Genomic DNA, 18,291 nt, shown 5'->3' on the forward strand with positions numbered 1-18,291 from the left:
GTACGCCGGCGTATCTACTGATACGCCGGTGTACTTTCAAATTTCCCGCGTCGTATCGTTGTTTTGAATCCTCAAAACAAGATACGACGGCTTCTGGGTTAGATCCGACAGGTGTACGTCTTCGTACACCTTCGGATCTAAGATGCAATACTTCGGCGTCCGCTGGGTGGCGTTTTCCGTGTCGGGTATGCAAATTAGCGATTTACGATGATCCACGAACGTCGTCTGTAGTCGGCTTTTTCCGGCGTATAATGATATAGTGAATATCAAAATACCATAATCTGCTTTTGCTGGGTTGTCAAGCTGTGAGGTTGATCCTGTTAAGTTTTGGGAGTCCTACATCAGTACTGTTTCCAGTCTGTCCCTGGGGACCCATTCCATCTAAGGATACATCATCCAATTGGGCCTACACTTCCCGCCAAGGATCGTTTTTTGACATCTGTCATATAAAGCCTTGATCGACCTCTTTTGGCATACGCCATCAGTGGTCAACAAGTTCCGGTAAGCCTGCACTTTTATCGGTGGTGGGACTGTCACGTTTTAGAAGTCACGTATCTTTTCATTTATTCACTCACTTGAAGGACATGTGGAAAATAATGAACTTCGTTATATATTACCAATCATTCTAAACACTGAGTTTTGCTGGACTTTGCACTTCACCTGATATCACATTAAGTGAACCAGACTATTTGCTTAATTGGCACCTTTTTTCCATCCAAAGGGTTGTACATACCGTTTTGACTTATGTTCTACATTTATTAATATCTATGTATTTTATTTACTACACAGATTATGGTATTTTGATATTCACTATATCATTATAAGCGCTACACTTATATATCCTTTTGTTACTTTGCTTTTTTGAATAAGCTGTGTTAGCAGCTACCATTACCGCACTATTGGCAGCGCAGGGTATTCACTTTTCTTTTGTTTTTCCGGCGTATAGTTAAAGCTGGTATTTTTCGGCATATACATAGACTTGCCATGTTAAGTATGGCCGTCGTTCCCGCGTCTAAATTACATTTTTTTTTTTTTTGCGTAAGTCGTCCGTGAATAGGGATGGACGTAACTCACGTCTAAGTTAAAAAAATGACGTCCTAGTGACGTCATTTGGCGCAATGCACGGCGGGAAATTTCGGGACGACACATGCGCAGTTCATTCGGCGTGGGGACGCGCTTCATTTAAATTAAACCCGCCCCCAACCCGCCCAATTTCAAATCCGCCACCAGAAATACACTACGCCGCCCTAACTTACGGCGCAAAATCGCTGAGGATTCGAAAATGTGCCAGGTAAGGTACGGCGGCGTAGTGTATCTCTGATACGCTGCGCCGTTCTACATGTATGTGGATCTGGGCCTTGATGTTTAATACAATACTGAAATTTGAAAACGTCATATAAAATGTATTTAATTGAGACATTATTGTATCTGGAATTATACAAAAAAAATATTGCAAGTAGTGTTTACTTGCAGCAGCTTCAAAAACTCTGCAGATACTGCCAATAACAGGCCATCTGACAGGCACTTTTAATAGTACATAAAAATTGTGGTGTACCATCAAATCAATATTTAATAGATAACATATATGTATACCAATTTATGAAAACACAAGTGCATATAATATAAATTGTACAATAAAAGTGAAGAAATCAAATAAATATTTAAACTTAAAGTGCATAAAAATTCTTAGGGTATTTTAAATAGATAACAAAAGATACCAAAAGGACTTAAAGCGGAGTTCCACGTGCATGCGCAGTGCGTGCCCGGCCGTGAAGCCGAAAGCTGTCACGGCTGGGTGCCCAGAGGGGCAATGGAGGTGCCGGCGGAGAGGAGGGGGAGAGGGGCGACACTCTGGGCGGCCGCATCGCTGGACCGTGGAACAGGTAAGTGTCTGTTTATTAAAAGTCAGCAGATAGACTTTTTGTAGCTGCTGACTTTTAATAAACATGAAAAGGCTGGAACTCCGCTTTAAAGTGGTTTTAAACCCACTCTTGTCACTTGAACCTACAGGTATCTTAGATTAAGGCTTACCTGTAGGTGCAAGAAATATCTCCTTAACCTATAGGGTTAAGGAGATATTTTCACAGAAACTGGCACCGGCGCAGTAGACAACGGCGCAGGCGCACTGAGCGGTACCGTTTTTGTGAATGGCATTAACTGGGTTAATGCCTGGTTTTCACGTATGCGCGGGGAGTGACGTCATCGATGTCATCGCCGCTCTGGCCAATCACAACGCCGGAGTGGCAAAGACAAGGAAGAAGCTCCAGGGGACATGGCGGCGGCGGTGGACGGGACTTCGGGGGCTCCGTTTTCAGGTAAGTGACACATAATGAGCTAGTATGCTGTACACGTATGCAGGTGTATTTTTAAACAAAATGGAAAAACAAAGGTTTACTTCCTCTTTAAGGCAAGACTAAACAGACTATACTTTTATTTTCCTATGCATTCTTGCCTAGAGTGCTTATTATTCCTATTTCCTGTGCTGATGTGGATAACCCGCAAAACATACTGATGGCTTAATAGACTTATCCATATAAATTTAGTACATGAAAATTGTGACCAAGGCAGAGAAGTCCACTATTTGGGCCATATGTACTTCTCATAAAAGAACAGAACACTGTGTTTACACATCCATTTATTCACAACATCTGCTAAGCAGTAGATTGCCGCTGCTTGCTTTGGCTTTTAAGCTAAAATACCTTTTGTCTGCAGTTGTGTGGAATGAAAAAAAAAAAGAAAAGCACATAGCAACATTTTTTATTCCATCTCAAAAAGCAGGAAGGAAGATTCAAAGAAATCACCATATTTTGCTGCAGTTTTATTTCACTGGCCACTGCAGGACCTAAAAAATAAAACAAATTGAAAGTAAATCTATGTGTATTATTGTAGGTTTTAGAAAAAATGCAAGCTCTCACTGACCCCTGTGCCTGCAGGCATGGTGGAGAAATAATCCCCAATGTTCACAGCAGAAGCACTAAAATCATTTACAGTTTACCCTGCTCCTTCCTCCCAGCAGTGACCGAACAGCATTCCACCCTTCTTATCTATAATAAAACAGGTCTGGAAAGGGGGGGCAGATGGACCTGAGCTGCTGAGAGAATGACCTGAATGACTTCAATGCTTCTGCTGTGAATTGTGAAGATGAAAAATTCCAGAGTGCTTGTAGCTACAGAAGTCAGTGAGGGCTGGTTTAAAGCAACCCTGTTATCAAAGTGAAAATCCCAATATAAGCTGTCCCTGTTAAGAAGTACAGTGCCTTGAAAAAGTATTCTTACCCCTTGAAATTTTCCACATTTTGTCATGTTGCAACAAAAAAACTAAATGTATTTTATTGGGTCACAGTCAATCACTGTAGATTGGTTGGCTACAATCTGCTGGCACTCATATATGTTAAAATGCTTAGCCCCTGTCTATGATTACTGTGGAATTTGTGCCACAAACAAATGTATATAAAGGACAAAGGATAATCACAAGTATTTTCTCCATTACAAAATACACGTGTTTGAGCAGCCATTTTGTTAAAGGTAGAAACAGGGCTTTTCTTCCTCCAGTAAAGAAAACAGTGAGCATTCCTACATCTCACTCCAATCTCCTAAGCCTAACAATTAACAGGAGTGCCTAAGCACTGTCACACACCAGGAAGCACACTGCTATTATCAGGAGAAATTCCAGACAAAGGTTACATTTGTCAGGGTACTGCTTAAGCCCAAATAATTTTTCTACAATGCCTTGAAAAAGTATTCATACCCCTTGAATTTTTCTACATTTTGTCCAAAAAAAAACGTAAATGTATTTTATTGGGATTGTATGTGATAGACCAACACAATGTGGCACATAATTGTGAAGTAGAAGGAAAATGATACACGGTTTTCATATTTAAAAAAAACAAACAAATATGTGAAAAGTGTGGTGTGCATTTGTATTCAGCCAACCAGAGTCAATACTGAAATTACAGCTGCAAGTCTTTTTGGGGATGTCTCTACCAGCTTTGCACATCTAGAGAGTGACATTTTTGCCCACTCTTCTTTGGAAAAAAAAAAGGTCAAGTTCTATTCAGATTGTATGGAGAGCGTCTGTAAACAGCAAATGTTCAAGTCTTGCCACAGAATCTCAATTGGATTTAGGTCTGGACTTTGACTGGGCCATTCTAACACATGAATATGCTTTTATCCAAAACATTTCCTTATATCTCTGGCTGTATGTTTAGGGTCATTGTTTTGCTGGAAGGTGAACCTCCACCTTAGTCTCAAGTCTTTTGCAGACTAGCAGATTTTCTTCTAAGATTTAGTATTTAGCATCCATCTTCCCATCAACTCTGACCAGCTCCCCTGTCCCTGCTGAAAAAAAGCATCCCCACAACATGATGCTGCTACCACCACGTATCACGATGGGGATGGTGTGTTCAGGGTGATGTGTAGTGTTAGTTTTTCTGCCACACATAGCATTTTGCTTTTAGGCCAAAAAGTTTAATTTTGGTCTCATCTGACCAGAGCACCTTCTTCCACATGTTTGCCGTGTACCCCACATGGCTTCTCGCAAACTGCAAATAGGACTTCTTATGGCTTTCTTTCAGCAATGGCTTTGTTCTTGTCAGTCTTCCATAAAAGCCAGATTTGTGAAGCGCACGACTAATAGTTGTCCGGTGGACAGATTCTCCCACCTGAGCTATGGATCTCTACAGCACCTCCAGAGTTACCATGGGCCTCTTGGCTTCTTCTCTGATTAATGCTCTCCTTGACCGGTCTGTCAGTTTAGGTGGACCGCCATGTCTTGGTAGATTTGCAGTTGTGCCATACTCTTTCCATTTTCGGATGATGGATTGAACAGTGCTCTGTGAGATGTTCAAAGCTTGGGATATTTTTTTTATATCCTAACCCTGCGTTAAACTTTTCCACAGCTTTATCCCTGACCTGGTGTGTTCCTTGGCCTTCATGGCGCTGTTTGTTCACTAAGGTTCTCTAACAAACCTCTGAGGGCTCCACAGAACAGCTGTATTTATACTGAGATTAAATTACACCCAGATAGACTCTATTTACTAATTAGGCATCTTCTGAAGGCAATTGGTTCCACTAGATTTTAGTTAGGGGTATCAAAGTAACGGGCCGAATACTTTTCAGATCTTTATTTGTAAAATAAAAATTGAAAACCATTTATCATTTTCCTTCCACTTCACAATTATGTGCCACCCTGTGTTGGTCTATAACATAAAATCCCAATAAATTCATTTACGTTTTTGGTTGTTGTAACATGACAAAATGTGGAAAATTTCAAGGGACTGTAAATACATGCTTCTCATGCTGCTGAATAAATAAACGAGAAATCATTTGTGGGATTGTTGCTCTCCTAGGGCCAGATTCACGTACCTGTGGCGCAGCGTAACGTAACCCGTTTACGTTACACCGCCGCAAGTTTTCAGTCTAAGTGCCCGATCCACAAAGCACTTACCTGGAAACTTGCGGTGGTGTATCGTAAACACGTCCGGCGCAAGGCGGCCCAATTCAAATGGGGCGGGTACCATTTAAATTAGGCGCGCTTCCGCGCCGGACGTACTGCGCATGCTCCGGTCGCAAGTTTCCCGACGTGCTTTGCGCGAAATTACGACGCGCCGAAGTGTTGAGAATCGCGACGTGCGTAACGTACTTACGTTGGGAAAACAAAAAAATTCAAAAGCGACGCGGGAAATACGGGCATACTTTAACATGGTGGAGTAATTTTACACCATGTTAATAGCAGCCCTATCTTTGCGACGGGAATCTAAAACTTGCGACGACGGGAAAAACCTTTGTGGATCGTCGTACTTGCTAATTTTCATACCCGACGCTGGTTTACGACGCACACTCCCCCCGGCGGCGGCCGCGGTACTGCATCCTAAGATCCGACAGTGTAAAACAATTACACCTGTCGGATCTTAGGGCTATCTGTGCGTAACTGATTCTATGAATCAGTCGCATAGATACTCTAAGGCCTCGTACACACGACAGAGTTTCTCGGCAGAATTCAGCGAGAAACTCGGTCAGAGCCGGATTCTGCCGAGAAACTCTGTCGTGTGTACACTTTCAGCCCGATGGAGCCGCCGAGGAACTCGTCGAGAAAATAGAGAACATGTTCTCTATTTTCTCGTTGTTCTCTGGGAGAACTCGGCCCGCCGAGCTCCTCGGCGGCTTCAGGGCTGAACTCGCCGAGGAACTCGATGTGTTTGGCACGTCGAGTTCCTCGGCCGTGTGTACGAGGCCTGAGAGATACGACGGAGTATCTCCTTTGTGAATCTGGCCCTTAGTTTCTTGCAGTGCTCAATTGTACCTGAAATTTTTTTTTTTTTTTTTGTAGAATAAAGGAAAAGCTAGTCGGATCAGAAATGTCATTCTGATTTTTTATTGCTGCCTGTAATTCTGTTGCAGATTTTCTCTCACTTCCTTTCTGGTGAAAGTGTTGTCAGTGGGAATTGAGGGGAAATCTGCCTAATGGATCCCTGGATAGCAGTAAAATTCCAATAGAGGTTTTAATTTGTTTCTGCTCTATCAATGGCTAATTAAAAAGTTTTAACTTCACTTATATTTTGGGTAACAGCACAATCAACAGTATAACCTTTCAATACATGCCTTCTTTTTCAGACTTCCTCTTCACTACTACCTGCAGACCTGCCAGAAACAATTTGCACATAGCAATATTCTCAAAGTTGCTATTTGCATAAGCAAAAGAAAAACCCCATAAGCCCCCATGAGACAATCCATGATCCTGTTCATATGTAGCTCAGGAAAGGGACATGGTATTGTGGCATGAGCGTACAAGGGCATTTCTATTGTCCATTATCAGGTCCTGCTCTACCCTGTGGGGTGTTGAGTCAGCAAAATAAAGGGACATACTGACCAGTTGATGTTGTTGGCTGCTTGGAGGCTCAGTTATTTTTAACTACTTGCCAACCGCTGGGGGCGCTGATATACGTCGGCAGAATGGCAGCGGTGGGCTAATGGGTGTACAGGTACGTCCCCTTTAAGAAGCTGTGCTTCGAGGTCTGCCGGGTGCCAGCGATCGCGTTACGGAGAGGCAGAACAGGGGGATGCCTATGTAAACAAGGCATTTCACTGTTCTGCCTAATGACAGGACAGTGATCTACTGCTTCCTGTCACCGAGAGCAGTGATCAGTGTCATGTCACTCGTAGCCCATCCCCCCACAGTTAGAATCACTCCCTAGGTCACCCCTTCCTCATCCCCTAGTGGGTAACCCCTTTCCTGCCAGTGTCATTTACACAGTAATCAGTGAATTTTTATAGCACTGATCGCTGTATAAATGACAATGGTCCTCAAAAGTGTCCGATGTGTCCCCCATAATGTCGCAGTCACGATAAAAATCGCAGATCGCCGCCATTACTAGTAAAAAATTAAAATTATAATAAAAATGACATAAAACATTTTTTTTTTTTTCAAAATTGTTGCTCTTCTTTTGTTTATAGCCAAACAATAAACAATACAAATTGTAGAGGTGATCAAATACCACCAAAAGAAAGCTCTATTTGGTGGAAAAAAGGGACGTCAATTTTGTTTGGGTGCAACGTCGCACGACCACGCAATTGTCAGTTAAAGCGACGCAGTGCCGAATCTCAAAAAGTGCTCTGGACAGGAAGGGGGTAAATTCTTCCAGGGCTGAAGTGGTTAATGCAAAGCTGTATCCTGGCCTAGGCCAACAAGGACCCCGGGATACTGAGGCAGGCTCTGGCCGGCAGTCGTCTGGATGATAACAGGTTCTGCATCTTCTGGACTAAGGGCTTCAGCTTCTCCTGAGGGAGTTGTACCCGGTTCAGCCTGGTATCCAGCTCTGCCCCTAGAAACACCATGACTTGCGTGGGCTGGAGACTGCTTTTTTTTCCAGTTGACTAGCCACCCGAAGTCTTGCAGGGTCATGAGCAATAACTTCCGGTGAAGAGTCAAGGTCTCCCGATTTTCTGCCAGGAGCAGAATGTCATCCAAATAATGATGGACTCGCAAACCCTTCTCTCTGAGAAGTGCGATCAGGGGTAGGAGAACTTTGGTGAATATCCTGGGTGCTGAGGAGATGCCGAATGGAAGGCACCGGAATTTGAAATGGCACTGACTAATTGAGAATCAAAGGAACTTTTGGAAGGCGGGATGGGTCGGGACGTGAAGGTAAGCGTCCGATAAATCCACCAATAACATCCAGTCTCCCAGGTTCACCACCAACAGAATGGACTGAAGGCTTTCCATTTTTAAGGCTTCTATTTTGATCCTCTTGTTGAGCCTCTTTAGGTCCAGGACTGGACGTAAGTCCCCCGTTTTCTTTCGTACCAAAAATAAAGGGGAATAGAACCCCCTTCTTTTTGGTGTGGTGGTACTTCTATGATTGCTGCTTTTTGTAACAATTGTGTTACATATTGCAGAAGTAACCTTCTAGATGGCATCTTGGTAGGCTGGAATGTGTTGTCTGGCAACGTGCCTATGAATTTCCATTTATGTCCGATCTTGATAGTGGATAATGTCCATGGATCTGTTATGTGACTTGACCATATTTGAGCGAAGTTCTTGAGCCTGGCGCCCACCTGAGCTGGGTGGGCGGGCGAATCCTCAAAAAGATTTCTGTTGGTCCCCAGCCGTGATGGCCTTGGCCTTCTGTACCTTTGTAAAGGAGGGTTTGAGAATTTTTCCAGTCCCTCCTAAACTCCCTGCCGGGACGATAGGATCTAGCATCCCTGTATTTGTCGGGAAGATTACACCTATAAGCGGGACCTTTCTGGGCTTTGGGTCTCCTATCGGAGGGTATTAGCCCCGACTTTCCTCCCGTGACTTTGAAGATGGCTGAATCCAGTTTTGCGCCAAACAGGTTTGAGCCGTCATACGGAATTCTACACCAATTCGATTTTGATGCTGCATCGGCTATCCAGGGCTTCAGCCATAAGGCCCTTCTGGCCATAACTGAGGCCAGCATTGCCCTTGCTGAGGATCTAATGATGTCCACTGACGCTCCGGCCATGAAGTCGCCTGCCAACTTAATCTCCTGTAGGGAGGAAATGATTTTTTCCTGGTCAGTTCCATCTAGGAGGGATTTCTCAATGTTAGCCGCCCATGCAGAGATGGCTTTGGCTACTGCAGCAGTGGTGATAGCCGGTCTACAAGTGCCTCCTGCCGTGGAGTAAGCCTTTTTTAATTCAAGATCGATTTTAGGATCAAGTACGTTCCGGAAGGTAACTGCGTCTTCGATCGGCAGGGTAACGTGTCTGGCAAGTAGCATTAGAGATGAATCGACTGTGGGTGCATTAATCAGGGAATTGGTTTTAGACTCCTTTAAAGGATACAATTTTGCAAGCTTGTTTCTAAGGCTAGGCCGCTTATCCGATCTCTCCCATTCATCCTTTATGAGGTCTTCCAGTTCCTCTATGAAGGGAAACGATTTAGGATCTCTCTTCAGTTCTGGAAAATATTTCCGAACTTTCTGAGGTTCTGTCTCATCTTCCTCCCAGCGAATCGCTTCTTTGACTGAGCGAGCGAATGGTTCGACTAAGCAGAAGTGGAACCCTGACATCGCTTCTCGTTCTTCATTTTCAGAGAGGGTTTCCGAAGCCTGTGTGTAGTGACAGGGTACTGGTGATGTGCTTGGGGTAGGATCGTTTATCAGTGGAGCCGTAGTTCCCAAAATTGATTCCCGTGGCGACTCTCTTGTGAGCTCTGTCGCTACTCTGGTGTCCGGCTCCCTCTCCTTGGTTGCTTCATTGAAGCAAGAACGGCAAGCCAATTTTCCTGGCAAGGCTGGAGCCCCGCATACCCAGCAGGCATTTGCCACACGACGGGTATGGTAGCTGCGACCATGGTGAGTTGATGGTGATCGTCTGCGGTGGGACCGACTTTGACGGGAGTGGGTGTGACGCGAGCGGCTACGTCTTGAGCGATGATAGTGGGAGGGTGACTTCTGCGTGATCTTCTGCTTGACGCATGGCTTGATCTCCCTCTGTGCCGCAGACTTGCGTCTCTTGACCTGGTAGGGCTGCAAGAAACACAGCGTTAGTGGTCAGGCTCTCTTTTTTGTCTCTTCTCTACTTACCTCTGTTCCGGACGGCCTCTTACCTAGTTTGCTGGTGGTGGTCTGCGAGGACAGTGGTCTCCATGAGGGTGCCGGAGATACCGTCTTGAGGACAGTCTTAGGGAGAAGAGGAAGGAATAGTCAAAAGAGAGCAGTAAGGCAACCTGTTTAGTAAATGCCAGAAAAAGCTGGCCAGGGAGAAAAGGCAGCATAAAACAAGGAAAAACTTACCTTGTATTTATTTTTCAACAATCCTGCAGAGCAGCAGCCTGTGGCCCCACTCCTAGTGTTCGTGTGCATTTAAAACTGACGCCGTCGTCGCGGCGCCGATGACGCGCATGCGCAGAAGCGGTCCGCCCGATCCGGCGCCATTTTGTATGAGGGCAGAGGAGACTGGCGGCGTCATCACCTTGCTGCGCGCATGCGCAGAGCAGCGCAGAGACGCGGCGGCGCACACACAGAGGATGGGGACTGTCTGGAGGACAGTAAGTGCTCAGAAAAGACCAGTGCGGTCTAACATAAGGAAAATAAATATAAACACAGTTTGGGGCAGAATGTGAGAATGAAAACATAGAGGTGGAGACCACTGCAAAATTTTAAGCTTCTTTAAAGCTTGTCATGATGTCAGTAAAACTTATCTTTGTGCCCCTGAGACCACCAGAACGGGGGTTCCCTCCGTAAGAGCTCCGTTAGAGACTGTACAGGAGGGACTTCCAAACAGAAGAGGCTTGACCCTGCTGGGGCGATTGCCGTAAGAGGCATGCTTGCTTGTCCGTCCAATTTGTCAGGTGAGGATTAAAAAAGAGAATGGTGCGGGGCGTCTCCCCTTCAAAATTATAGCTAACCAATCCTGTCAGGTTGTGGGGGCGGAGTCACAACCCAGTGTGTGCTGCCATGAATGCGTCAGGAAAAGTGTTTTTGTCTTTAGTGGCATACTGTACAGTGAAGGGTAAAACCTTTTCTCAAGTTTTAAAGCTGAACTCTAACCCAATATAAAAGGCAAAAATTAATGCATCATTGAATGTATTTTTAAACCTGGAATCAACGGCTTGCAGTTCCTATACAGCAGGGCTTGAATGTGAGAGGAAGAAGTAGTTAACCACTTGCCGCCCTTAATATAGCAAAATGATGGCGGCAAAGTGGTTTCAATATCCTGACTGGACGTCCTATGACGTCTTCAGGATATTGACCCGGGGGCGTGCATCGCGGCGATCGTTGTTGCAGGGTGTCAGTCTGACACCCCGCAACACCAATCTAGGTAAAGAGTCTCCGTCGGAGACTCTTTACCACGTGATCAGCCGTGTCCAAAAAATATGAAAAACTAAAATTTCTGTCTTTTTTTGTTTGTTTAGCAAAAAAGAAACTCAGTGGTGATTAAATATCACCAAAGGGAAGCTCTATTTGTGTGGGAAAAAGAAATATAAAAATGGAATTTGAGTACAGTTTTGCATGGCCGCACAATTGTCAGTGAGAGAGTGATGAAAGCTGAAAATTGGCCCGGGCAGGAAGTGCCCGGTGAGCAAGTCGGTAAATTGGCGGTTGGTCCCTGAATTGGAAGGACCTGTAATTTTACAGAAAAATGCTGGCACAGGTAGTTTTGAGGGGAACCACCACCAGAAAACTACTGTTAAAGCTTTATTATTTCCCCCTAACTGTTGTTTCCTTTTCTGAAAATACATGTTGTCTGACTCTCATGCAGATCTAGTGACTTTAAAACAGAATTGTGGGACATGAAAAAATAACCACACATACTCACCTAGGTGGATCCAATGCTGCATTCTGTTCCCTGCCACCTCTACACTGAGATCAAAGACCACTGATCTTGGTACTCAAAAATGCATTCAGGACGGATGTTTAGAGGCATTTGAAATGCCAAATGGAGATACATGTTTGACTACCTGCAAAAAAAACACTTCTAAACGCAAACGCGGCACGTAAACGCAGCAAAACTGACGTTTTTAAACGTTACTATGTTACTATGGTTACTATGTGTCAAGCTAAACCGTTCAGGAGAGGTTTTTAAAAAGTTCAGTGTACATTAAGCCTTTGGTATACCTTGATAATGGAGGTCTAAAATGCGTTAATTCAGTAATTGTCCAATATATGGTACCATACCAGTATTGTTTTCATAAACTAAACAGTAACTTGGTGTTTTTTTCCTCCCCAGAGACGTTAGAGGAGTTTTCAGAGTCGCCCACACACAGCAGTGACAATGCTTTCTTCATGCAGGTAAGAGAAACCTTTACAAGTCTGTTTATATGCCAGTAGATGAGTTTATTAAAGGAAACTTGTATAAGACAATTCAAAGGGGGCAATTTCCTAAAGGCAAATAGAATGTGCACTTTGCAAAGGGCAGTTGCACGCTGCAAGAGCAGTTGCTTCTCAGCTTGGTAAATGAGGGAAGCTCTGCAGAGTTCCATCATCCAATCATGTGCAAGCAAAAAATCATTTTTTTTTCTTTGCACGTGATTGGGTACTCTTTGCAAAGTGAAACTTTACCTTATTTACCAAGCTCTGGAGCAACTGCACTTGCAGAGCCCAACTGCCTTTAGTAAATCAACCCCAAAAAGTCATTAATGCAGAACAGCTATGTAAATAAGGATTGTGACTTTTTTTCTGACTTTTTTAACTAGTTCAGCACTTTGGACATACTACGTACTGTACATCCAAATAGTGAAGGGTTAAGCGCAAGCTGATGGCTGCTATTGCATTAGCAGCCATCAGCTTGTGCCCCGTTTCTTCAGTCGGCTACTGGCTGTAAAGTGAAAGATATCCGGCAGCTGTATTACTTTCATAGTGCAGGCGGCATAGACCCCCCCCCCCCACCTTCCCCATGTGGTTCTCAGGCTCTCCCACTCTTACAGGAGTCCAGGATCACATTGCAGGACTTCATTGTGGTAGGCAGTAGGAGACAGAGGAACATCCATTCCTCAATCTCTTCTGCCCAGTTAAAAAAAATGGAAGTAATAATGATTTTGTCACTTCCGGTTTCAGCGTTGTCATTCTCTGGCTGATCTCTGCTTGGATTAAACCAGAGGGCAAAGGAGAAATTAGGGTCTCTTTAGACTGCCGTCGCCTCCATAAAGAAAACCCGCCATCTGCCCAATGCTATCACATGGGGGTTTGTCAACCCCTTGTGATAGCAATAAAGTTAAAGAATAAAAAAAATAAAAGTTAAAAAACGATAATAAATTGTATTAAAAAACAACAAAAAACGTAATATCCGCTGCCATGCATGTATGCACAAATGCAAATTTGTTCTCAGGATGCACACATGTATGTAAACCACGATCACACAACACATGTGCGGTATCGTCGCAAATGTCGGCATGAGAGCAATAACTTCGGAACCAGAGCTCACAGTTGGCTCTCAACCGATGAGCTGTAAGGACTTTTAAATTGATGCCTATGGAGATTTTTGGGTACCATTGTTTTTTGCAAAATCACTTATTTTTGAGACTTGGCTAATTTGGTATCTATTTACTTGACGCAGCATCATCTTTTATATTTTACTCAAAATGTGGGTATTATATTGTGTGTGTTTCCACTCAAATTTATTTTATTATATTTTTTCCTGAAAATATGCATTTAATAATCAGTTGCACATTGTGCAACACAAAAAGTTGCAACAGTAAAAATTGCTGTAGTGCCAAAGTGGTTAATATTGACATTTGTTTCAGGTCAGAAGTATTATAGCCAGAGGTTTTCTAAAACAGCCAGGAAAGTAGCATTTTTAAAAAAGAAGTCAACAATGGCAGCTCTCATTTTTCTGACCTGTCTCTGAAAATGCTAGTTGGCAGTCAGTCACGATAATGCCATGGTTTGAACATTTTAAATGTCGCTGACCTGGAACAAGTAAAAAGATTGGAAACTTTGACTTCTCTGTAAGCTTAAACATGTTTTGGGTCCGTAACTCAGGAGGTATTGAAGCCTGAGACAGTTGGATGACTGTCATTTTCAGAAGGTCTGCATAGTATTTACATGCATTACTCTCAGCACAGGTTTCTTCTAAAGTGTATGTAAACTCAAGCAATGGACTTTTGTTTCCTTTTGGTCTGTTTAAGGGCTCTTTTACACAGACATTAGAAGAGAGAGAGAGAATTTTGCCCCTGTACAAATCATTAGTAAGACCTTATCTGGAATATGCAGTTCAGTTTTGGGCTCCACCAGTTCTCAAAAGGGATATCGGGGAACTGGAGAAAGTGAAGAGAAGGGCAACCAAACTGATAAGAGGAGATTAGGGGGGATGTGATCAACATGTACAAATATGTAAGGGGTCCATGAAGTGAACTTAGTGTTGAGTTATTCATTTTAAGGTCATCACAGAGGACAAGGGGGCACTCTTTGCATCTAGAGGAAAAGAGATTTCATCTCCAAATACGGAACGGTTTCTTCATAGTAAGGCCTCGTACACACGACCGTTTTCCTCGACAAAATCCATCAAGAAACTTGGTGGCAAAGCTTTTTTGCAAAGAAAAACGTTTGTGTGTATGTTTTTCGTTGAGAAAACTGTCGTGGATCTCGACGAGAAAAAAAGAGAACAAGTTCTCTTTTTTTGTCGTGGATCTCGACGAGAAAAAAAGAGAACAAGTTCTCTTTTTTCTCGTCGGGAGTCTCAATTTCCTCGCCGGGCTGGTTTACGACGAAAAACACGTTCGTGTTTATGCTTAGAAACCCACGCAATGCTCAGAATAAAGTATGAGACGGGAGCGCACCTTCGGTAAAAGTAGCGTTCGTAATGGAGATAGCACATTCGTCACGCTGTAACAGACTGAAAAGCACAAATCGTCTCTCACCAAACTTTTACTTAACACGCAGTAACATGAGATTAGTAAAAGCAGCCCCAAGGGCGACGCCAGTGGAATCAAACTTCTCCTTTATAGTGTCATCGTACGTGTTGTACGTCACCGCATTTGAGAACGACGAGATTTTGTCTTGACAGTGTGTACACAAAGAAAGCTTGACAAGATTCAATATGAATGCCCAAAATTTCATGATTTCTAATGATAACTAAATATCTATATCCTGGACCTTTTCCTCTTTGGTTGTGGCTAAAATTGTACCCCCAATACTGTGTTGCTTAATGGTAGACGCTGATTTTGTGCTGCTGAGTTAATGAGTTATAGCCCATCATCCACACAACTGTCTCAAACGTCATGAGCCACTGTATAACCAGTTGGCACATGTTTTTAAATTGAAATACTGTATAAATATGTGTATGTTAAATGCTGCTTTATTATGAATAATAATAAAAATCAAAGTTATTTTGCATATATGCCTATATATTGTGACTGCCAAAATTTGTAACTAATTTCCAGTGACATATTGCGCCTGTGTTGGTATTTCTTAGCTTGGCATGCATACTGATGTCTCCAAGGACCTTATATACTCAGGAGGTACATGCAGAATCTTTTAAGTCTGAACTCCAGGGAGATATACATAAACAGTAATTAACACAGTTTTGCATTAAAGACCAGGCTTTTTCTGGCACTTTTTGTTTACAAGTTTAAATCAGTTTTTTTTTTGCTAGAAAATTACTTATAACCCCCAAACATTAAACATTTTTTAGCAGAGGCCCTAGAGAATAAAATTGTGACCATTGCAATTTTTTATGTCAAGCTGTATTTGCAAAGCGGTTCAGCAAACGCAGTTTTTTGGAAATAACACACTTCAATAAAACAAAAAATAATAATAACATTTTCCCAGTTTTCTTTGTAAAATGTGAAAGATGATGTAACGCCAAGTAAATAGATACCTAACATGTTACACTTTAAAATTATGCATTACAGGTTATTTGTTTAGAGTTAGGCCTCGTACACACGGCCGAGGAACTCGACGTGCCAAACACATCGAGTTCCTCGGCCAGATCAGCACTGAAGCCGCCGAGGAGCTCGGCGGGACGAGAGCTCCCATAGAACAACGAGGAAATAGAGAACATGTTCTCTATTTCCTCGTCGAGCTCCTCGTCGGCTTCCTCGGCCGAAAGTGTACACACGACCAGTTTCCTCGGCAGAATTCAGCCAGAAACTCGGTCGGAAGCTGAATTCTGCCGAGGAAACTGGTCGTGTGTACGGGGCCTTACAGAGGAGGTCTACAGTGCTAGAACTATTGCTCTTGCTCTAATGTTCGTGGCCATACCTCACATGTAAGGTGTGAATACTGTTTACATATGCGTACACAACTAACATATGTGTTCGCTTTTGCATGCGCTCACAGAGAGATGGGGCGTTTTAAAAAAATATATATATAATTTTGGAAAGCGTTCCAGTGGCTCATGACCTACTGGTGCCACCTTCATGGGAAAGCCAGCCGTCTGCTTTAAAAATCGATACCAGGCTTATGGCTGATATCTAAATGCAAAAATCCCGGTAACCCATTTGCAAACCGCAACATATATATCCAGCTAAATCGCCTCCCCTCTGTACCATAATAACAAGAGTCCCTGTGCCTGTGTAATGTAAAACATCTTCTGATCTGTACCTATATTATCTCCACTGAGGGGTCCTTAGCTGACTTGTTACCTCTCTTCTCTCTCTGGCTCACAGCTGCAGTGGGCGGGGTCGAGCAGTCCAGCTGATGTCAGCCGGGGAGGAGAGAGAGAGAGACGCGCATCAGCGGAGCGCCCGAAGCGGAGCTCATATAGGTACAGATCAGGAGATTTTTTACATTACATAGGCACAGGGACACTTTTATTATAGTACAGAGGGGATACGATGATTTAGCTGCAGTTAAGTGACCAGGGGGAGGGGTGGGGGGCGTAGAGAGGACACAGGAGACTAGACCATGGTCAGTTTGCAGAGGGGAGGGTGTAGTCAGGCAGGATCAGACAGTTTTTTTTAGGTGTTACAGGCAGCCAAATGACACAGCACAAGCACTGTGCTGTATAACATGCTCTAAGGGAACTGGATCAGTTTTTTTGGGGGGGGGTTAAACGCTTTAACCATAAACAGATGTTCCTTGCGCCATCCTGACATCAATTTCCATGGTCCCAGTCTCCCTGGAGAAGCGAGAGAGACCAGAAAGCAGTGTGGAGGGTGTGGTCCAGAAAGCAGTGTGGAGGGTGTGGTCCAGAAAGCAGTGTGGAGGGTGTGGTCCAGAAAGCAGTGTGGAGGGTGTGGTCCAGAAAGCAGTGTGGAGGGTGTGGTCTAGAAACCAGTGTGGAGGGTGTGGTCCAGAAACCAGTGTGGAGGGTGTGGACCAGAAACCAGTGTGTAGGGTGTGGTCCAGAAACCAGTGTGGAGGGTGTGGTCCAGAAACCAGTGTGGAGGGTGTGGTTGTTTGGCACATTTACAGTGCTACAAATTAATTGGGAAAGGTCTACAACCACCTGGATCACTTTTCAGAATAGGCTGGATCTGGCTAAAAATAGCGGTAACACACTCATTCGAGTTCCAGATCTTTTATAAAAGGGTGTTGGATGGCAAGTAGTTAAAATGAATTCCTGGCCTGTTTTGCTGCTAACCAGTGTTGCCAACCTCCCGCAACATTTTTTACTGACAAAACATGGAAAATTAACTGAGCACATTTTTTCTGACAACTTGAAAGATGACAGAACTCCTATTAAAAACAAAGACAACCGAACACTATTCTCTGTCACAGTGCTTATTTTTGTGAAGTTAAAGGGTTGTAAAGGTAAACATTTTTTTTCCCTAAATAGCTACCTTTACCTTAGTGCAGTCCTCCTTCACTTACCTCATCCGTCCATTTTTCTTTTAAAATGTCCTTATTTCTTCTGAGAAATCTTCACTTCCTGTTATTCTGTCTGTAACTCCACACAGTAATGCAAGGCTTTCTCCCTGGTGTGGAGAAAGCCTCTTGAGGGGGGAGGGGGCGAGCAGGAGTGTCAGGACACCCACTAACACACAGCTCCTTTCTCTATCTGCAAAGTAGAAAGTGTCCTGACTTGCCTGCTTACCCCTCCCCCTCAAGAGGCTTTCTCCACACCAGGGAGAAAGCATTGCATTACTGTGTGGAGTTACAGACAGAAGAACAGGAAGTGAGGATTTCTCACAAGAAATAAGGACATTTAAAAGCAAAATGGAAGGATGAGGTAAGTGAAGGAGGACTGCACTAAAGTTATTTTTTTTTTATACCTTTACAACCCCTTTAACAAATGTGCATTTCACAACAATCTCAATAAAAAGTTCATGTAATAAAAAACAAAATAAAAAAAACAACCGATGTTTAAACAGTATAAACACAATATGGAATCATCGCTGACAATACACATAACAAGTAATTTTTCTGGTTCGCACTTAATATGT

The 18,291-nt window shown here is 43.4% G+C and overlaps 1 protein-coding gene across 1 annotated transcript in view; it reads left to right on the forward strand.

Moving 5' to 3' along the window:
• SEC16B (SEC16 homolog B, endoplasmic reticulum export factor) overlaps window positions 1-18,291 on the forward strand; it is a 269,950-nt gene that overhangs the window by 193,232 nt on the left and 58,427 nt on the right. The window contains exon 21 of the mRNA XM_040360362.1: window positions 12,195-12,256. Within this exon, the coding sequence (XP_040216296.1) occupies window positions 12,195-12,256 (62 nt within the window). The remainder of the gene's footprint in view (window positions 1-12,194; window positions 12,257-18,291) is intronic.

Source organism: Rana temporaria, chromosome 7, assembly GCF_905171775.1.
Source record: "Rana temporaria chromosome 7, aRanTem1.1, whole genome shotgun sequence".
Taxonomy (NCBI): domain Eukaryota; kingdom Metazoa; phylum Chordata; class Amphibia; order Anura; family Ranidae; genus Rana; species Rana temporaria.